The sequence below is a fragment of the Microplitis mediator genome, chromosome 11 (genome assembly GCF_029852145.1).
Source record: "Microplitis mediator isolate UGA2020A chromosome 11, iyMicMedi2.1, whole genome shotgun sequence".
NCBI classification, from domain to species: Eukaryota; Metazoa; Arthropoda; class Insecta; order Hymenoptera; family Braconidae; genus Microplitis; species Microplitis mediator.
The window spans coordinates 13,593,436-13,613,973 of record NC_079979.1 but is presented as its reverse complement, the minus strand read 5'-3'; the positions used below and the strand labels follow the sequence as shown (position 1 = coordinate 13,613,973).

At 28.0% G+C, this 20,538-nt stretch overlaps 2 protein-coding genes across 2 annotated transcripts; both read left to right on the top strand.

Moving 5' to 3' along the window:
* The first annotated feature begins 8,527 nt into the window (after window positions 1-8,527).
* LOC130677155 (signal recognition particle subunit SRP54) lies at window positions 8,528-13,742 on the top strand. Its single transcript, XM_057483795.1, has 8 exons — window positions 8,528-8,773; window positions 9,067-9,243; window positions 10,108-10,337; window positions 10,647-10,797; window positions 11,619-11,767; window positions 11,855-12,116; window positions 12,196-12,571; window positions 13,294-13,742. The coding sequence occupies exons 1-8, from the start codon at window positions 8,696-8,698 to the stop codon at window positions 13,389-13,391; spliced, it is 1,521 nt and encodes a 506-aa protein (XP_057339778.1). The 5' UTR covers window positions 8,528-8,695; the 3' UTR covers window positions 13,392-13,742.
* Window positions 13,743-15,011: 1,269 nt separating this feature from the next.
* On the top strand, window positions 15,012-19,536 carry LOC130677154 (FHF complex subunit HOOK interacting protein 2A-like). The gene is made up of 5 exons (XM_057483794.1): window positions 15,012-15,313; window positions 15,391-16,452; window positions 16,524-16,974; window positions 18,349-19,210; window positions 19,280-19,536. The coding sequence occupies exons 1-5, from the start codon at window positions 15,269-15,271 to the stop codon at window positions 19,377-19,379; spliced, it is 2,520 nt and encodes an 839-aa protein (XP_057339777.1). The 5' UTR covers window positions 15,012-15,268; the 3' UTR covers window positions 19,380-19,536.
* Window positions 19,537-20,538: the final 1,002 nt, after the last annotated feature.

Below are 20,538 nucleotides of genomic sequence, written 5' to 3'. Positions count from 1 at the left end.
TCAAATAAATAAATTTTAATTATTAGTTATTGTCATTAATTGAAGGATCTATCATTTAATTCCAAATAGATAATAAAATCAATAGACAAATCAATATCCTTCTGTGACATTTATATAGATATTATTATTATTATTAATTATTATTACATATAAATATATATATTTCAGATAGCTGAGCTTTTTATTACGCAAATCTTCAGTATGTAATCGTGTGATGGCTCGGTGTACCGTTTAAATAAAGTTTTCATGTACATAGTAATGATGTTTTTAAGATGTTAGTGTATTTAGCGGACGGTTGTGTAAAATGGGCTTTCTAAAAATTTTTAATAAATGAATAAAATAATTTTAAGTATTTATAAATTTAATAACTCAAGTAAACTGTAAAAAAAAATGATAACTTTTTTTTTAAAATTATTTTTTTAACAGTTAAATTTAAATAAATTCATTGAACTTGTGAATAAGTAATAGATATTATATATATTATTAAATAAATAAAAATTTTATATAAATAAAGTAATTGAATTATTTATAATTATAATAATATCATTTACTGAAATAATTAAAATAAGTAAAATATTTATTACTTTGATAAAATGAATAATTATTATTTTGACATTTAAAATTTTAAATCACGAGTTTAATTAAAATAAGAAATAAAGTATTATATTATTGTAGTATTTAAATATCTTTTTGTATTATGTATAAAAAAAAATTTTCAATGTAATATTAAAGAATAACAATTTATAAATCGCCGAACTTTTTATTTAAATAACGATTTTTTTTTTGTTTCTTTTTAGAAAGCCCATTTTTCGTTACTCTCCTCTATGTACATTTATACATAGTCTATGTGAAAGGTTTGCAAAGAGTTGAATATAAATATATATATATATATATACATATAGATATATAAATACATATATGTCACGGTGATAAAGCCCATTTAGCAATTCCAGGCATATTTATTGATGCTCTCATTGCGATATCGCGTTGTATAATAAAATACAATACGCAGAATAACTATATTGACGTACGGGCAGCTTCCGCTCTCGGCATAACCAACTAAACTGTATTCTTCCTTTATGCAGCTCCAAAAAAAAAATAAATAAAATCTAAACGAATAAAATAAATAATTAAGTAATAAATATAAATATAAATACATAATTAGTGTACGATACATAGTCTCTGTTAAGTAAATAAGTTGCCTTCAAAATAGACAGTGGGTTATTGTTAAATTCATTTAAATTATCATTACTCATATATTCCATGGTACGTTGGTTTATTATTTCTTTAAATGGTTACTTTTAAATATTTTCGTTCCCGCGTAAAAAAAAATTAATTGCAAAAAGATTCCAAAAAAGTTCGACACCTCGAACTTTTGAACTTAAGACAAAACTTTTTTTGAATGAAGTAAACAAAAAAACGTTTTTGAAATATTTTTTTTGGAAATATATCTTTACTACTTTTTACCCTGGTTATGAAAAAGTTTAAAAAATTCAAATTTGGAATTTTTTTATTCTTATGAGGCCATTGGTTTCTGATAGAAAACTTTTTTTGAAATGGGGGTAAAATGTAGTAAAAATACATGAGACTGGTTAGCCGACACCTAAAGATTTTTGAATATTTTTTCAAAATCGTAAATTATTAAAAAAAATATTTTGAAAAATTGCACTAATAGTTTTTTTAATTTTCTACATGTGCAGATTTTTAGTTGTATTTTTTTTTTGTAATTGATGTATTGAAAAAAATCCGAAAATTTTTAATTGTCTTCTAACTTCACGGTCATAAAGACACGTTTTGAAAAATTTCTTTAATAACGTTTTTTTTTTTTTCTGTCAAAATTACAAAAGCTCCGAAAAATTTCCACTCGAAAAGTTCTAATCTGTTCCAAGTTTAAAAGTTCTACAAGTCGGACTTTTTTGAAATCTTTTTAAAATGATTTTTTTTTTTACATAGGTTGGTTATTTTTATTCAGCTTTAATATATTGAAAAGTTAAATATCTCTCCAATTATATAACTTCCTTATAAAAAATACATTCCATATATATTTTAAATTATGACAAAAACTCCAATAGGTTTTTGTTTAATTTAAAAATTAAATTTAATAGACCGCATAATTCGATTTAATAATTAATTGTTATCTATAATTGTTTATATATACATTCAAACATATGTATATATATATAAATTTAATTGTTTCACGTCAATTATCTAAATCGAGGCACTTTACTCAAGTATCTAATCCGAATAAAATTAAACGAGGCCGTTAAAATAATTAACAGAAATAATAATTATTAATTTATTTATTTAAAGTAATTAAAGTAAAATCAAAGCAGTTGATTATTTTTAATCACGAATAACGACTCGATTAATTTTATCAAAATATTTATAACAATCGGGACCACTTTTTCGGAGTAAAAACAAAGATAATTATTGAGACATGAAAAAAAAAAATCAAATCAAAAGTCATACATTTTATTTATCATATAGAATTAAAAATTTTTTTCCTCATTAAATTTAAGATAAAAATTTTCTAAAAAAAATAAACCAGAAATATCTTAGATATAGGGACCAATTTTAACGAACACTAAATCAAATATACAAAAAATAATTTATTAAGTTTTAGTTTGAATTATATTACAAATAAAAAAAAAGTGTTTCAATAATTATCACATATACCACAGTGTTAAAAGAACAATCGATAATTATTTAATAATAAATTTCCAATAATCAACAACTCAAATAATAAATGAAAGTTATTTCGCACATTAAGAGATTAAAGTTTTACTGCATTGTCAGGAGTTTATTTATGATTTATTTAATGCTTATAATTATATTTATTGTGTATCCTTTATAAATACATATCTAATGAGTGAGATGAAATTATAAAAAAAATATTTGAATTTGAATTTAAATCATCATTTTTTTTTAAATGTTAATTATTTTTATCAATAAAGGATTTGATAATAAAAATAAAAGTTTATTTAAATTATAATCGTTAGTTGCCAAGGATTTATTGGAAAATTTAAAAAAATTTATAATTTTTATTTGAATAGTTTTAGATGAGACTTAGAAAAAAAAAATTCTGAAAATGCAGCAAAGCTTTGACGCAAACTCGTATTATACAAGCAGTCTGTTACGTAGACTAGGGAAAGGGAATAGGATCAATATCATGGTCAGGCACAAGTTTTACATAAAAATAAAAAAAAAATACCAATGAATTTTTTACTCGAAAGAAAAATATAAGAGAATAAAATATTAATTAAAAATCTAATTAAATTTTATTTCTTACTGTTCATTTTTGAAAATCTTCCATCAAATAAGTAAAAAAAAGTTGATGTAAATATTATGAATTTTCTGAAGCGGTCACTCGAAATTTTTAATATTTTTTAATTAAAAAAGTTAATTATAGTTGTAACAATTTTATGAAATAGATGAAAACTTTAGATTGTTTATCAGTATTTGAGTGAATAATTTTTTAACAATTTGCTATGCCATTTATTTTGTAAATATCAGTACATGCCATTGATAAAAAAAAAAAAACAGCTACTTTTATTTTCTATTTTAACAATGGAAAATTAATTAATTAATTATTATTTTTATTCATTGTGATATAGATTTAAAGGTAGATTAATTTGTTTTTTTTTTTCCACCTCATGTAATACTTAATAATTTTTATTTGTGAATTTCTATACTTGTATGTAATTAGCATTTTTTAAAAAATTATCAACAATCGATTATTAAAATCAACACAAATCCAACGTATCATGGTTTTAAAATTATTGTTGCATGAATTAGTATTGCTCTGATAAAATAAATGAAAATAAAAAAAATATTTAATAAGTTTTAAAAATAATAATTGTCTGTAAATATTTATGTTATTGAACCTGTGAAGAAAAAAATTGTTGAAGAATAGTTTATAAATATGACTATTCTAAATTCTAACATGTGACACAACGACGAATTTTTTTGAACGTTTTTAAAACTTTAAAATTCAAGAAAAAATTAATTATTGTCAGTACAATTAAAAGAAAAACAAATCCAAGAGCTTTTTCTGATGATCCTGAAGTTAGTAGACGATTAAACGTTTTCCATTTTTTTTTAATCAATCAATTAAAAAAAAAATATACACATGTAGAAAATTGAAAAAACTACAGATGAAATTTTTTTAAAATTTGTTTGATATATTTTATCGTTTTTGAAAAAATCCAACAATTATAAGACGTCAGCTAACTTCAGTATCTTCTTTCTGATCGTAATTTTCACTGAAAAAAAATGATAAAATTTTATAACTTTTAATGAAGAGTCAAAAAAAGTTTACTAGAGAATCTATAAACGTTCACAGAAAAAAATATTTCAAAGCAAAAAGTTTTTACTCGCCCTAAGAAAATTTTTACTTCCTTCTATAAATTTGTTGCATTATGAATTGAAACCTAAAATTTTTTTGGGACGAGAATAAATTCCTTGCATCTAATCCTAAAAAAAATTTTGTTTTCATTTCATAATGAGAAATATTTCTTACTCCAAGAAATTATTTTTTTCTGTGCTTATTCATAAAATTAAGTCAATTGCTTTTTTTTATTTTCAAGTTTCAAAATCGTTTTAAAAAAATTCATTACTGTATCACGTTTTGAAATTAACAATAGTCACATTTTTCAACAACTTTTTTTTTTTTACACAGAAACTATGGGATTTAAAAATAAAAATATACCATAAGTGTATATAACTAAAATTAAAAAAGAAAAAAAAATTGTGCGGCTATATTCCGTAAACAATTACTGTTTTTTTTGTCGTTAACTTTATATAATTATTTTTAATATTATTATTATCATTATTAATTATAATAACTATTTTTAAAATTGTATTAATTGTCATTTGGCTGATCTCATTTATAAAAAACTATATTTGACACTGAATTTATATAAATAAAAAATACGCGCTAATGTCAAGATCATATGCGAAACTTTTTTTTTTTTTTCAATAGTAATTTATATAATTCTTTGATAAATAATTATTTAAAATATCTAGATAGTCTAGATAAATTAATCACGATATTTCAGACGTGCCTATAATATTTTACTGTTTTTTTTCTCAATAACATTTCTAATTAAATTAATTAAATAGATAATTGATAATTCAAGTACAGCGCATTCCAAAAAATCATTTTTTTTATTTTTAATTATTATTATTTTTAAATTCAGGATTTTTAGTTTAAGTTTAAGGCTTATAAATTATATATCATTTTTAAAAAAATATATTTTGAGTTTTACTTACAAAGACAAAATAATTAAGTTGTGTAATTAATGAATTAATAATTGATTGATTGAATGATTAATTAAGTTGATATCGGATTAATCTAAGTAGATGATTAATACACGATTTGCATCGTTACATGACACGAATGCTGCGTAGCAGTAGTAATTATATCAATAAGTTAATAATAATAATATTAATTGATTGATAATTGAAAAAGTAAATAATTATAATAAATAAATTTTAAGAGTATTAATTAAAATTAATTATTAATAAAAATAATAAACTGAGCAACTAATGAGAGTAACTATTCAGTTACGATATTTGACAACAATTTATCAATAGTATAAATTATTACACGAATGTGTTTTATTGTATGATGAGAGTCGGGACATTTTTTCATGTCTTTGTATATTTTTATGCAATGTTGTAGAGTAAATATTGTTTCAAATATATTATACAAATAATCATTACCACAATAAACGAATTTATATGCAATATATGTTTTATTTATTTTTTTATTTAACCTGTGACATAAGACGCCTGTAAAATTACGTATCTGTCATACGGTGACATTTTGACCTCAGCGTGGAAAAATGCCCAATACTTGGAAAGTTTTCAAAAATTTTCTTTGAATAAATTCTAGAACATATTTCTTACCTTTGCAAAGAAACCTCAAATTTGATCTTATGGAATTTTTTTGATTTTCATTAAAAAAAAGAAATACAAAAAGACATTTTTTTCTACTCAAATACGCGGCATTTTTTAAATTTTCAATATTTAAAAGATCAGGATTTTACACCAAAGATTGACTACTTTGATATATTTTGGTTCTGCACTGAAAAAAATAATCGCTAGCTGCTAGCGATTTTTTTCTTTAGCAGCTAGCGATTTTCAATCGTTAGCTGCAAGCGATTATTTCGCTAGCGGCTAGCGATTTTGTCTTTAGCAGCTAGCGATTTTTAATCGTTAGCTGGAAGCGATTTTTTCTTTAGCAGCTAGCGATTAAAAATCGCTTGCTGGAAGCGATTTATTCGCTAGCAGGTAGCGATTTTTTCTTTAGCAGGTAGCGATTAATAATCGCTTGCTGGAAGCGGTTTTTTCGCTAGCCGGAAGCGATTTTTTCTTTGGCAGGGAGCGATTAAAAATACTGTTTTTATCATTGAAATAAATTTATAAATATACATATTCATATATATTTATACATATATATAAATATATATATATAGATTTATATATTTTTATATATATATATATATATATAGATTTATATATTTATATATATATATATATATATACATATAAATATATATAAATAAATATATATAAATATATATACATATAAATATATATATATATATATATATATATATATATATATATATATATATATAAATATATATTTATATATATGTATGAATATATATATTCATATATTTATTTCAATGACAAAAACAGTATTTTTAATCGCTCCCTGCCAAAGAAAAAATCGCTTCCGGCTAGCGATTTTTAATCGCTACCTGCTAACGAAAAAATCGCTTCCGGCTAGCGAAAAAATCGCTTCTAGCAAGCGATTTTTAATCGCTAGCTGCTAAAGAAAAAATCGCTTCCAGCAAGCGATTTTTAATCGCTAGCTGCTAAAGAAAAAATCGCTAGCAGCTAGCGAAATAATCGCTTGCAGCTAACGATTAAAAATCGCTAGCTGCTAAAGAAAAAATCGCTAGCCGCTAGCGAAATAAATGCTTGCAGCTAACGATTAAAAATCGCTAGCTGCTAAAGAAAAAAATCGCTAGCAGCGAATTTTTTGAGCAAATAAGTTGGTCTTAATTACTAATAAGCGTAATTAGTCTTATTTCCTAAGGAAAATTTCAAAAAAATTGATTGAAGGTCTGAGGACAAAATGACACCTGGTAACATGTAAGGGTTTAAGGGCATACCCAAGCAATGTCTCTCCCCCTGCCCCAGTTTTGAAATATTTTCAATGCAATGACTTTCATCAACAGTTATAAAACTATTAAAATTTTAGTAATTAATTAATCAAAAAAATTAAAGCACTCATTAAAAAAAGGCTACTGTAGTTAAAATTTCGCTAGGATATAGATTCAAAAAAAATTCTTGTAATTACTTTAACTTTGTTGTTTAACCAAATTTTTTAAATGAATTTTAGTCTAAATAATTTTAAATTACTAATGATAATTTTGACATGAAGATTTTACTAGAATTTAATTGTAAAATAAAGCTCAAAGTACACGGGAAAAATTATCTAATAAATTTTATTCGTAAATTGTGAGTAAAACTGGGGCTGGATGAACAATCCGTTTCTAGATAATGTTTAATTATGGGGTAAAAACACCAAATTTCGAGTAATTTTTAAATAAAAAAGAGTAAAAAATAAAACAAAAAGAATCTGTTTTTATTCTTTTCGTATTTATTTTGTTTTTGGCTCGAGGAGCTCAAAAACATGATTGTCAATACACTTTTGAGCTCTTCAAGCTCAACAATAGTAGTGTCGCACATTCCATTGCGAAAATTTAAGTAATAAACAATAACAAAAAAAACAATGAAGTAAATCGTTGTTTTCTTAAATTTATATCACCAATATCTTTTAAAGTAATGAATCGATTTTGATGTTCAAGGTGACAATCGACGCAGTTTTTTAATCATTAACGTTAAAAAACCCGTCCTCAATTAGTTCGAAAATTTAATTTTTTCAGAAAAAATTACTTTTTTGCAATTCTTTCCGACAACGGTTTCGCTTGAACAAAAGAAGCGATTTTGATGGTTGAGGTGGCATTCGATGCGGCTTATAAAGTTTTAAAGCTGATTAGGTTTTGAATTAATCCATCGAGAACATTGTAAATTATAAAAAAAAAAAACAGCTTTGAAAAAATTTTATTTTTGAAATATCTCCAAACGTACCGTACCGATCATGCTCAATTTTTCAAAAGTTGTCGGAATTAATGATTCGCTTCAAACGCGACCTCAAAAAGCCGAATCAGTTCATTCGTTCAAAAGTTACAGAATATTTACATACATACGTACGGACATCCACACATACATTCATTCGGACATCCTTTTGAAATTAGTCAAAAGTTTCGTAGAACCTCAAAACGTCAAGACTTCTTAGAAATTCGATTTTTGAAAATCGGACCGAAACCCATAACTTCTATTTTTTTGAAAATTTTCTATTTTCTTAGCGGGAAATTAAAAATATTCGAATTAATGTTGGTAAAGTAAAATTCATTGATACCAAGCAATACCGGAAGTATCGTCATGTCGAGTTGGCTCACGAGAAACTACAAGTGATCACTTTTTTGAGTATACACTTTCATATATTTCATATTTAATCATAGTTGTTCAACGTCATAAAATTATTGGTTAGATTTGTTAGAGGCTTTTTATAATATTTAATAATTTAAAAATTTTTAATAAATAAGTGTAAAAAATGGTGTTAGCCGACCTAGGACGTAAAATTACGTCCGCATTACGGTCGCTCAGCAATGCAACTGTCATCAATGAGGAGGTAATGCTTATGACATTATTGTAAACAGATGGAACTATCATTTAATTCATATTTTATTTACTTACAATTGACATATTAAACTCATTCAAAATCATCATATTTTTTCATTGATTTATTTAATCAATTGATACTACAAATTAATTTAATTTTGAAATGAAACTTTGATACTTAACCTTCAATATTTTTATTTATCACTACAGGAAAAAAAAATTAATGATATCAAACGCATGAGTTTGCAAATGACATCAGATTTTTTATGATGAAAAATAATTTATGAAAATATTTAATTACAGGTTTTGAATTCTATGCTGAAAGAAATATGTGCAGCATTATTAGAAGCTGATGTAAACATTCGTTTAGTTAAAAAATTACGAGAAAATGTACGATCAGTCATTGATTTTGATGATATGGCAGGAGGACTTAATAAACGGAGGATGATCCAGAGTGCAGTATTTAAAGAACTTGTTAAAGTACATACTATATTTTATTTAATGTAATACTGCCATGCTTAGAAAAAGGGCAGGAAGTTATGAATGTGAATGTAGCAGACATCAGACAAATTTAAACTTATAAATAAATAGAGTAAATAATTTAAAAAATGCACTTATTAATTTCAAAATTTTTTAAATGCGCATTTATTTAAATTTAATTTTATTAATTATTTACTCTATTAATAATTTCAAATTTGTCTGATGTCTGCTACATTCAAACTCATGGTAAGTTCACTTACTGCCTTTCTATTTTACAAACGTTAATTATGATCAAATGAGGCAGATGAGACAATTTATAAATTTTAAATACATAAATTAATTAATTAAAAAAATGCGAGTACAGATTTTTCAATTGTCTAAAAACGCATTTTTAATGATCCGGAAGTTAGTAAACAATTAACAATTTTTTTATTTTTTTGCGCATCGAACGCAAAGCTGTATTGCCACGAAATCAAAAAATTGCGGTCCGCTGACTTAAAATCATTTCCACCAGCTTCATATTTTCAACATTAATAAAAAAGAAAACTTAACTAAAAATATACACATGTAGAAAATTGAAAAAGCTATAGGTGGAATTTTTGAAATTATTTTTTTTATAATTTGTCGTTTGTAACTCTGCGGCTAATTCAGTATCGTACTTTTTAAACTTTAATTCTACTAACATTCTATTTATTTATTCAAAAACTTAAAAAACTGCTAATTGTCTGCTAAATTCAAAGTCATGTGTTAATTTTATTAGTTAAATAGAAAAGCAGTAAATGAAATTACTGCACTTTTCCTGAGCACGGCAGAATAGATTGCTGATGGTAATGTCATTTATTTAAATAAATTTATGTTTTGTAGTTGATTGATCCTGGTGTGAAAGCATACCAGCCAGTAAAAGGTCGTCCAAATGTAATAATGTTCGTTGGTTTGCAAGGTTCTGGTAAAACAACAACATGTACCAAGTTAGCTTACCATTATTTAAAAAAAAATTGGAAGGCTTGTTTGGTTTGTGCTGATACATTTCGTGCTGGTGCTTACGATCAGATAAAACAAAATGCTACGAAAGCTAGAATACCATTTTATGGAAGGTATTGGATTATTATTTATTATTTTATTTAGATTTTGTAAAAGACAATATTTTATTAGAGCGGATGCTTTTAAACTTTTTACCAAAAATCAGTAATTCAACCACTTGCTCTCTAAAATTTAATTTGTTTATAAATTCATGACACAAAAACGTTTAAAAATTTTTTTATTGATACTTATACACCTTCTCAAAGTTTCTTCATACAATAACTTAAATGATCGGTTGAAGCATTCGCCCTACTATTGGTTCCAAGTTTTATTTTATTTTTCAGTTAATTAATTGATAAATTAAAATGAATTTATATTTTTAGTTACACGGAAGTTGATCCAGTAGTAATAGCTCAAGATGGTGTTGAGATGTTTAAAAAAGAAGGCTATGAAATAATAATTGTCGATACCAGTGGTAGACATAAACAAGAAGAGTCATTGTTTGAAGAAATGTTGCAAGTGTCAAATGCCGTGGTAAGTATTCAAAATTCAGTTTATATATTTTATTAGTCAGGTAAAAGACCTAGTAACTGATCAGGAAACAAATACCTGATCACTCCATATATTTGTATATCTATATCTAGTAAAATTTAGTAAATTTAGATATACAAATATATGACTAATCGGGTAGTAGTTCCCAGGTCGGGTACTGGGTCTCTTACCTTAATAATAGTATATTGTGTGACAAGGTATGAAACAAAACCATTTCAGACGAGAGTGAAGTTGGCTGACATCACCCGAAGTCTGGAATTGTGTTGCATCCTGAGTTAAATACAATATTTTTTATGATTACCTGCATTGGAACTTAAAGTTTCAGTGTCAGCAGCCAGTCAGAAACAAGTTAATTTAAGACCAATAGTGTCATCAACTATTGGCGTACAAGTAAATTGTCATTTGCGATTTATAATTAAGCAGAAACTATAAATACTATTTATTATTCATACTCATTTTTATAAAACTTGATTACAAATCAGAACTGTCATTTACGTAAATAAAATTAATGGTCTGAATTTATTATTGAACAAATGACAAGTATCAGTGATTAAATTGTAAAAGCCTTTAGTCAGTGGGCAGAAACTTTATTTGTTTGTTCCCAAGAGACAAAATAAGTTTGTTTCTGCCCAGTGACTGAAGGCATTTACAATTCACGCATTCGCTAATATTAATTCACGGCATTGGACTGAAATTATCTTGTTTCGACTGGCTGTAGAGACACTGAAACTTCAAGTTTCGATGCTGGTATCATGAAAACTATTTCTTGTTCTCTTTGTAAAAATGTAAATTTAATTTTACAGCAACCTGATAATATAATATTCGTGATGGATGCAACGATAGGTCAAGCTTGTGAATCACAAGCTAAAGCTTTCAAAGATCGTGTCAATGTTGGGTCAATTATTATTACTAAGTTAGATGGTCATGCCAAGGGTGGTGGAGCTTTGTCTGCGTAAGTTTACTAATATTTATTAATAATTTAAAGTATGTTGACTTTAAATAATTAGTTTAATGTTTATTAATGAAAATAAAATTATAGTGTTGCAGCAACTCAGAGTCCATGTATTTTTATTGGTACTGGAGAACACATTGATGATTTAGAGCCGTTCAAAACAAAGCCTTTTATCAGTAAATTATTGGGAATGGGTGATATTGAAGGACTTATTGATAAAGTTAATGAACTGAATCTTGATGATAATGAAGAACTGTTAGAAAAAATAAAACATGGGCAGTTTACTCTACGTGATATGTATGAACAATTCCAAAATATTATGAAGATGGGGCCTTTCTCACAAATTCTGGTAGATTATAAAATTAATTGATTGATATTGGATGTTATAATAATTTACGGTGGATAAAGTATTTCATTATTTTTTTTAGGGTATGATTCCGGGCTTCAGTCAAGATTTCATGTCCAAAGGAACGGAGCAAGATTCAATGGCGAGATTAAAACGGCTTATGACAATAATGGACAGTATGAATGATGCTGAGTTGGATAACAGAGACGGGGCTAAATTATTTAGTAAACAACCGGGTAGAATAACGAGGCTAGCTCATGGTTCTGGAGTCACTGAAAAGGAAGTTAAAGATTTGATCACTCAGTACACGAAGTTTGCAGCTGTGGTAAAGAGAATGGGTGGTATCAAAGGTTTATTCAAGGGTGGAGATATGTCAAAGAATGTCAATCAAACTCAAATGGCTAAATTGAATCAGCAAATGGCTAAAATGATGGATCCACGTGTTCTTCACCAAATGGGTAAGCTTAAAATAAATTTATAGGCAGATTTCTTTAGAAATCGGACTATTGCAATGGGTCTCATGATGGAATTATCAAAGAATTTAGTCACCATATGTTTTATTTTACTAAGTAGAGTCAAAAAATACCATCCACTCACAAGTTTATGCATGTATGTATGTATATATGCGATGTAACGCGCCTTGTAATCAAGATAGCAACCGCAATTCTTAACGCATCTTCATGAAATTTTATACACTTATTTATTAGACAATTACTTTGATCAAGTTCGAAGATGAGCCCAATCGGTCGATTAGTTTGGGAATTGTGGGTGTTTGAGATTTTTTTTTATTTTCATACAAATGAATTTTCTGGCTTTATCTTTAGATAACATTCGAACCGAAAGTGATAACTTAATCCTGTAAAATGTATCTTAAAGTTCGTACGATTAACTTTAATTTTCACTGTTTTCTTGTTTTTTCAAAGATCTTTTCTAACACTTTGATGATCTCGAAAATTTCACAAAAAATTGAATGGGTTCATTTTTGCAGCTTAGTCCTCTAACAATTTCTGAATTGTATTTAAATAAGAAATCTATCTTTCCATTCTTAGTAAGGCCGGATGACTTTTCTTTTGTTAGATTATTAATTAAAACTATCGATGAGATGAGAGACCCAGTACTCAAATACTGGCTCCATTATTTTGTTGGAATAAAATTGAATGAATAATTAATTATTTTTTAGGTGGAATGTCTGGTCTTCAAAATATGATGAAACAACTTCAACAAGGTGCAGCCGGAGGCCTAGGCAACCTCATGGGCGGACTTGGGGGCAGACCTTGAATAATCATTCCAACAAATAAATAAACAGACTGCCATCTAATATATTTAATATGCTTTCAATTAGCCACGTTAAATAAATAAAATCAACAGGACATTAAATTCTTCCCGATAAATCAATCGATTTTGTACAAAACGGTTATATCCATCAAACACCTTCGATATTTCATATTTTTATTATCTAAATCGAGTATTTTGTGCATGATTATACATTTTAGGCGATAATTCAATTGTCCTGGGTCAATCACGCGGTAATAAATGATTATTTAAGTAAGATTGTTACAATACGATATATTTACCAATGTATATTGGATTTTGTAAATAAATTATATTAATATAATGAATAATAATTAAGTTACAAAAGTTTTGATAATATTTTTTTAAGTAATTATTATTAGTAATTTTTTTCTTAAATTTTTACGTAAACTTTCATTCAATTCAAGCCTCAGGTCATCGAATTCTTGCCTGATTATGAGACTGAAGAACAGGGAGATTTTCAAAATAAATTACGTCATTTTTTGTATTCCTGATTAAAAAGTATAATTCAAAAAAAAAAATAATTAAAATTGAATTTTTTTAAATAATAAAATTAAATTGTGTCAATAATTGTGCCTCTTACTTTAATCATTTTTTTTGCTTGAGGTCATTCTGACAGTACCCCTCATTTTTTTAAAAATATTCATTGACTCAATTATAATGACCGCATTCAAATTTTGTTAATTAATTTAAAAAAAAATGAAAGCATTAATTTAAAAAAGGACAACACAAATACAATTTTGCCGAGACCTAGATTTATAAAACAATCATTTATAGTTGATATCAATTAGAAGTTGGATGAAATTTGGAAAATAAATTTCAGTAAAATCTTCATAATTTAGAATAACAAATTTTGTAGGCTAAAATTTACCAAATTTCGTTCAACTCCTGATTGATAACTGCGAGTAATTAAAAAAAATCCAAATCTCGGCGAAATTGTAACTGCAATGTCCTTTTTTCAATTTATGTGTGAACGTAACTGACAAGTGGCAATTTTTAAAATTTTTGAATAAATAAATAAAATATAAGTAGAGTAAAAATTCTAAAATGCGTATCTAGATAAATGAAGAATCAGTACGCTCGTTTTTTTAAATTTCATTACTTTAATTCATTTATTCAAAATTTATAAATTGTTTCATGTCTGCTACATTCAAACTCTTAATTTTTTTGAAATCAATTAATAAAATTTTAATACTGTTGACAGTTCAAGGTCATTGAATATTTTTAAAAAGTGGGGGCTCTGTCTGAGAAAGCCCTCGAAAGCATTTTTATACAAAATAATTTAACCAAACTGATAAATTTGTTTAAGAAAAATTTTAATTTAAATAAAAACTTTTAGCGCTAAAAATTTTTTAATTTCCGTCAGAAATTTTGAATGACTCATATTGCCCCAATTTCCGTACCGCTCCTTTGTACAGTTTTCAAAATAAAATTTCAAAGTCCATTTTACTTCTGGTAATTTAAATTTACAAATTTCATGGGGCCCAATTTACCCCTTCCTCTTTTTTCCATTACAATTTAAACAATTGAAAAAAAAATCAATTGTCAATACAGTGGCGCTCCCTAGTCGTCAGTATCAGTTCACATTTCACAATAACAAAAAAAAAAATATTGAGGTGCTGCGCGCTATATGTAAATCGAGCATACGTGTTATCATTGTATTTGTAATGATTACGTCGTGACAATAATAATTTAAAAATATTCAGGTGTTTCAAATAATATATACTAAACTACAGTTATGTAAAAAATAAATCCAAGTTCTAAAATCACTTGATAAAAATTTTCCATCATCTAAAAGTTAAGGTGACAGGTACCAGTGTCAGCACCGATAATTAAAAATAAAAATGATCAGCGGGTTCCAAGTAGCCTTGAAAAATACCATCGACGTCGTAAGTTATTTGCAATAATTATATTCTTATAATTATAATAAACAGTCGTCAGTTATCTAACTGTCCTTGAATTATAGATAGCCCCACCAGCAACACCAATTCAGGATTTTATTTACCACTGGAAGCAGTTGATGAAGTTTTATTCTAGTCATAAAACCAACTGCAAAGTCTCTATTGAAAACACAGGAATTCCCCAGCATTTGAACCACCTGCTGGAAATTTTACTGAATGAAGAGAAAGAAAGCGACAATCCCGGGTTATGTCTAGAGTATTTACTTCAACACAAACTGCTGGACTGGCTGGCAACGCTGGCCACTGCAGAGACACCACCAGGAATGCGACTAGTCTGCTTGATATTTTTTAAAAAACTTCTCGCCCGAACAAAGTTCCCTCTGCTGCACCAAGCCGCAGTATACGGGCCAGTATTGCGGCTGATAAGTCTCTGCAGTGGCAGCATCCCATCGCCGATCGAAGCTGAAGAAATTAAATTTCTCTTGACACTCTGCTTCCTCATATGCAGATACCCGCACTTGACAAATATCGTCAACGACTGCAGCAGCGTCCGTCTCGAGCAGTCCGCAGTCAAGGGTTCTGAGCGGCTTGACATTCAGTCAGTAACTTACATTCCTAGTAGGCAGAGATCTAATACGAATCCGTTATTCAAACCGCTAAATACCCAAGCGATAACTCTGGTGAATCCAAATTTGTTTGCTTGTGATTATCACCAGAGACGATCGATCTGTACCGAGAGGTTTAAAAAGTCTGCTAAACACTGTGATAAAATTCGTAGAAAAATTTCTGGTCGTTCCAATGAGTCAACGTCTTCACGTGATACTGAAAACTCGTCGCGTTGTTCTAGTCCAGTTGAAAAAAATAATGACGCCGCGTTGGAGACAATTGTAGACAACTGCGACTATGAAAATTGTGATAAAGAATCCGATCGTGTTTCTTCTTCAGTATTTGATATTGATGCTAAACTACAGGATCTTGAAGAATTGAGGATAGATGATTACCGTGGTAATGAACTAGTCCATGATATTAATGAGGGTGATGATAAAAGACAGAGTTTATCCATTTCTCCTGACCTTGAGAGCTCAAACTTACTTTTAGATGCCTTAATATCGTACTTGAATAGTGCTGTAGGTTCGATATTTTTAAATTATCCAGTAATTATTTGTCTTAATGCTCATTACTTTAATTTATTATACAGGACAATACAGTAAGAGTGAGAGCCTGTGAAGGAATAATGGTTTTAGCGACACTAGAGGAGCCAGCATTTGCGCGTACGATGGCACAAAGTGATTTGCCGAGAGTACTTACAGCTAGACTAGAGAATTTATTCAACTGTATACCAGCACACGTGGACCCTGCAGAGATAGACGAGATTGATTTCACGTGGGGTCTGGATTCTCCGCTCTGGACAAAGGAAAAAAAGTTTCCTGGATGCAGACAAGTCGCTGCTTACTTTATGTCACTGGATTACTGTGACCAGTTAATCAAAGAAGCTCATCCTGATGTAGCTGCCGCTCTTGCCAAAGCTATTAGATTATTATTTTTTGAAAAAGTATTAACTCCAGCACTAGCTGATCATCATGTCGTTTTGATTACTGCGTTGGTCACTGAAACGCTTAGAAAAATAACTGGATCCATATTAAATGCTGGTAATTATTTTTATTACAGTCGATTACCCGTTATAAGCCTGGTCTAGGGGACGTAGGGGAAATTTTTCTGGGAATTTCAATCTTCCCACTACCGTGCGTTGAGTTTTGTTCTCGACTATTCGTTATAAGCCTGTTTTATTTTATATAATTTTTAGATAGTAGTCAGGTAACTCGAATTGAAAAAATCGAAAATTTTTTTTTGCTTCATTCGAAAGTACAATATTAAGCATATACTGTGAAAATTTCAAACTGAAATTCGAAATAAGAGCGGAGTTACGAGTTTTCGAAAGCGCCCCATAGTTGCGCGCCAAAGATTACTGAATTTAAAAAGTCTTTATCTCGAAACAACGTTTTTACGGTCGGCCCGGGTGATAATTTTTTTTCTATTTAACCTATTGGTCTGAAACTTAAACTAGTTATTCTACTCACTTGTAGTTCTCGTCAGAACTCAGATTAATTTTTTTGACCCCTAATTTTCCAATTTACAACCCTTTTTATGCGAAAATAGATGAATTTTTTTTTTCAAAGTCCGTCATTTTGTTATTTTTCACTAAAATTTCATAATTCGACTACCTGTGAGAATGGCATGTCTATAGATTAAGACTAATCAAAAATTTGTAATTTTGGATGTCCTCAAGAGTCAATATCACCGAGCCACCCACGCGCTTTTTTTTGAGGCGTCAACTTCAAGCGACAATAATAATAATAAATTATTTAATTTCCACAAAAAAATTTTTTTTGTTACTTTAAGATGTAAATAAAAACATACTAAAAATGCAAAACTTTTTGTTTCTTCCTTCTAAAAAAAAGCATGAAAAACGGCGCGAGTTACCAGACTACTACCTTAAACATCATATTTATGTTTTGTTACATACGTCAGTATCCCAATTTTTCTAGTGCTTATAGCGCTAAAATAAATACTTATATTTTTACAAAAATAATAATTATAATGCAAAAAATTATAACGATAACGGTATTGATTACAATAATAACAAAAATAATAATTTTATTGATGAACTTGATGCTCAATAAAATTTTTCAATTGTAACAGAAGCTTTATATTTAATTCTTGATCATAATTATGAACAATAAATTATATTTTACTTAATAATGATTAAATTATTATTCGTGAAACATATATCGTAAATTTTCATCATTAGTTAGGATATTTTTTCCTATTCTTAGTTTATAATTTTGACAATTTTAACGGAGGCTTATAACGGGTTCTCTGGTACAAAACTCAATAGAGTGATTAAGTGAGAAAAACTATTTGGACTCAGTACCTGCCGATTGAGAGGAAGATGCTTATGACGGGTAGTCGACTGCATTCTTTTATTTATTTATTGTTTTGACTATTTGATTAATTTATTTCAGAGCTCGGCTATTGGTTGGTAGGTATTCAAAGAGCTCCAGTTGCTGATGTATGCGAGACATCAATAATAGAACGTCTGATAGAAAATTGTTATTCAGATAGCGATGATCTAACTTTAGAAACATTGAAACTATTTGAAGCGATACTAGAAACACGAAATGAACACGTGTTTCATTGCATGGTTCTTTCATATTTAACATCACGCGGTTATTATGACACATCAGCAGCAGACAGTGCAATAGCATCCTGGAGCGACGAGGAAGACGAACGAGAGCGTGAAAAAAAAGGCTCGCTAGATTTCTCTCAAGAACAAACCCACAGCCGAACTTTGGCGCCCAGTAACATTCACCGGATACTCAATTGCTTTTTATCTCTGGTACCAAGACAACTGCAGAGTGATCCAGGTGAAGATGATTACGCGCGTTATATGGCCGACTGGGAAAAACAGTACCAGCGAGTTAAAAATGAGTGCGCTCTATTCGCTTGGCCACTAGAAGCAATTTCTGTTGACGACTCTGGCAGTTATGACTCACGACCCGAAGCAGATCATTGCTCTTCTAGGTTTTACATGGGCCCTTTTATTGCCATGCTGCTTGATAAAGTATCAAACATTCCGAATCAAAAATATGAAATAAACTTACAGTTAACTGTAGTAATTTCAAAACTTGCTTTGTTACCGCATCCGTACTTACATGAGTTTCTACTCAATCCTTTGGTGCCTCTTATTCCAGGCACCAAAAGTTTGTTTAATTGTCTACAGAAAATAGTTAAACAATTAGTCAGCGAAGTAAGCAAATTGCCAAAGTATAAAGATGATTTAAGAGAAACTAGAAAAAAATTATTACAAGAAACTTCACAGGATTCGTAAGTATATTTTTTAAATTAAATTATTAATTAATTAAAAATAATTATTAATTATTTATTTTGTTGCAGAATAAAAGAAAATATTTTGTATGAAAGTATTGTAATAACTGAAGAATTTTGTAAAGAATTAGCAGCAATAGCTTATGTTAAATATCAACATTCCATGTAATGTTAAGTGTCCATAATTGTGTACCTTGTTATTATAATTATTATTTACTAATTAATATATATATATATATATACGTATAAATAATATTTTAAAATAATTATACAATTAATTAATGCACAACTAAATGCTTAGAAATATTTAATACTTTATACTAGTCAACAAATAAAATTGTAATAAATAAAATTGTTATTTATTCATTGTTATGAGATTAAGACGTCACACCAAGTTCTAATGGCACGGTCCTCAAGAATTGTCGCAAAGTTTCTTCGCACGGCAAACAAAATGCATTCGCGAGAAACTTATAAGTGGCGCTACTGCAAATATTTTATCTTCGCGAGTGAAATTACGGTGATATTTATTTTTATTTATATTCCGGAAATGCGAAGATATCAAATTTTTTATTATTTTAGATAATTCTTGAAATTCATCCCACCAAGTCCCAGCAGCGAAACTTTTTTCGGCTCCTTTAGTCTATACTTTACGGAAGAATACTTTTGTTTTGTATACTTGACTTGGCGATTCAGAAATGATATAGTAGTTTCGGCGAAAAATTCGTCCTCCTACTACTATTAGTTAGCACGTATTTCTTATACCCCCACTATTCATTTTAGGACGGCTTTTTCGCCGGGACTACTCTACGTAACTATAAACTTTTTGGTTCCGTGGATTCAATTGATTTACTTGGTGAGCATTAAAAAATTTCAGAATCAAAAGATGTATAATCAATGGAAATGGGAGAATTAAGAGTGGCATCGTTATAAAGATCATATATCGCGTTACCGCTTGTGCGTTTATTTTTATTACGATATTTTTTTTTTGGCTTTACTTATCCCTGATTAAAAAAGTGAATTGAAAAGTATTGAAAATTATCTCAATTCTTTTCAATCCCTCGGCGGTTTTGGAAAGTATTGAATGGAATTGAAATTTCGATCGTTTGAATACTTTCCAATTCCAAAGTGGAATTCGAAAGTATTGAAAAGAATTCAATCTTTCATCATTTCAATACCTTCCAATATGGAATTATTTAGGTATTGAGAAGGATTCGGAAAGATTTAAAAATTTCAATTCATTTCAATCTTTTTCAATCCCACACTTGATCGAAAAATCGGATTATTTAGGTATTGAGAAGGATTCGGAAAGATTCAAAAATTTCAATTCA

Bases quoted from the DNA above. Each gene is read 5' to 3' on its own strand.
- LOC130677154 (XM_057483794.1), top strand. From the start codon at position 15,269: ATGATCAGCGGGTTCCAAGTAGCCTTGAAAAATACCATCGACGTC. The intron at 16,453-16,523 runs GTAGGTTCGATA...TTTATTATACAG, and splicing joins TATCGTACTTGAATAGTGCT to GACAATACAGTAAGAGTGAG. The intron at 19,211-19,279 runs GTAAGTATATTT...ATTTTGTTGCAG, and splicing joins CAAGAAACTTCACAGGATTC to AATAAAAGAAAATATTTTGT.
- LOC130677155 (XM_057483795.1), top strand. From the start codon at position 8,696: ATGGTGTTAGCCGACCTAGGACGTAAAATTACGTCCGCATTACGGTCG. The intron at 8,774-9,066 runs GTAATGCTTATG...ATTTAATTACAG, and splicing joins CAACTGTCATCAATGAGGAG to GTTTTGAATTCTATGCTGAA. The intron at 10,338-10,646 runs GTATTGGATTAT...TTATATTTTTAG, and splicing joins AGAATACCATTTTATGGAAG to TTACACGGAAGTTGATCCAG.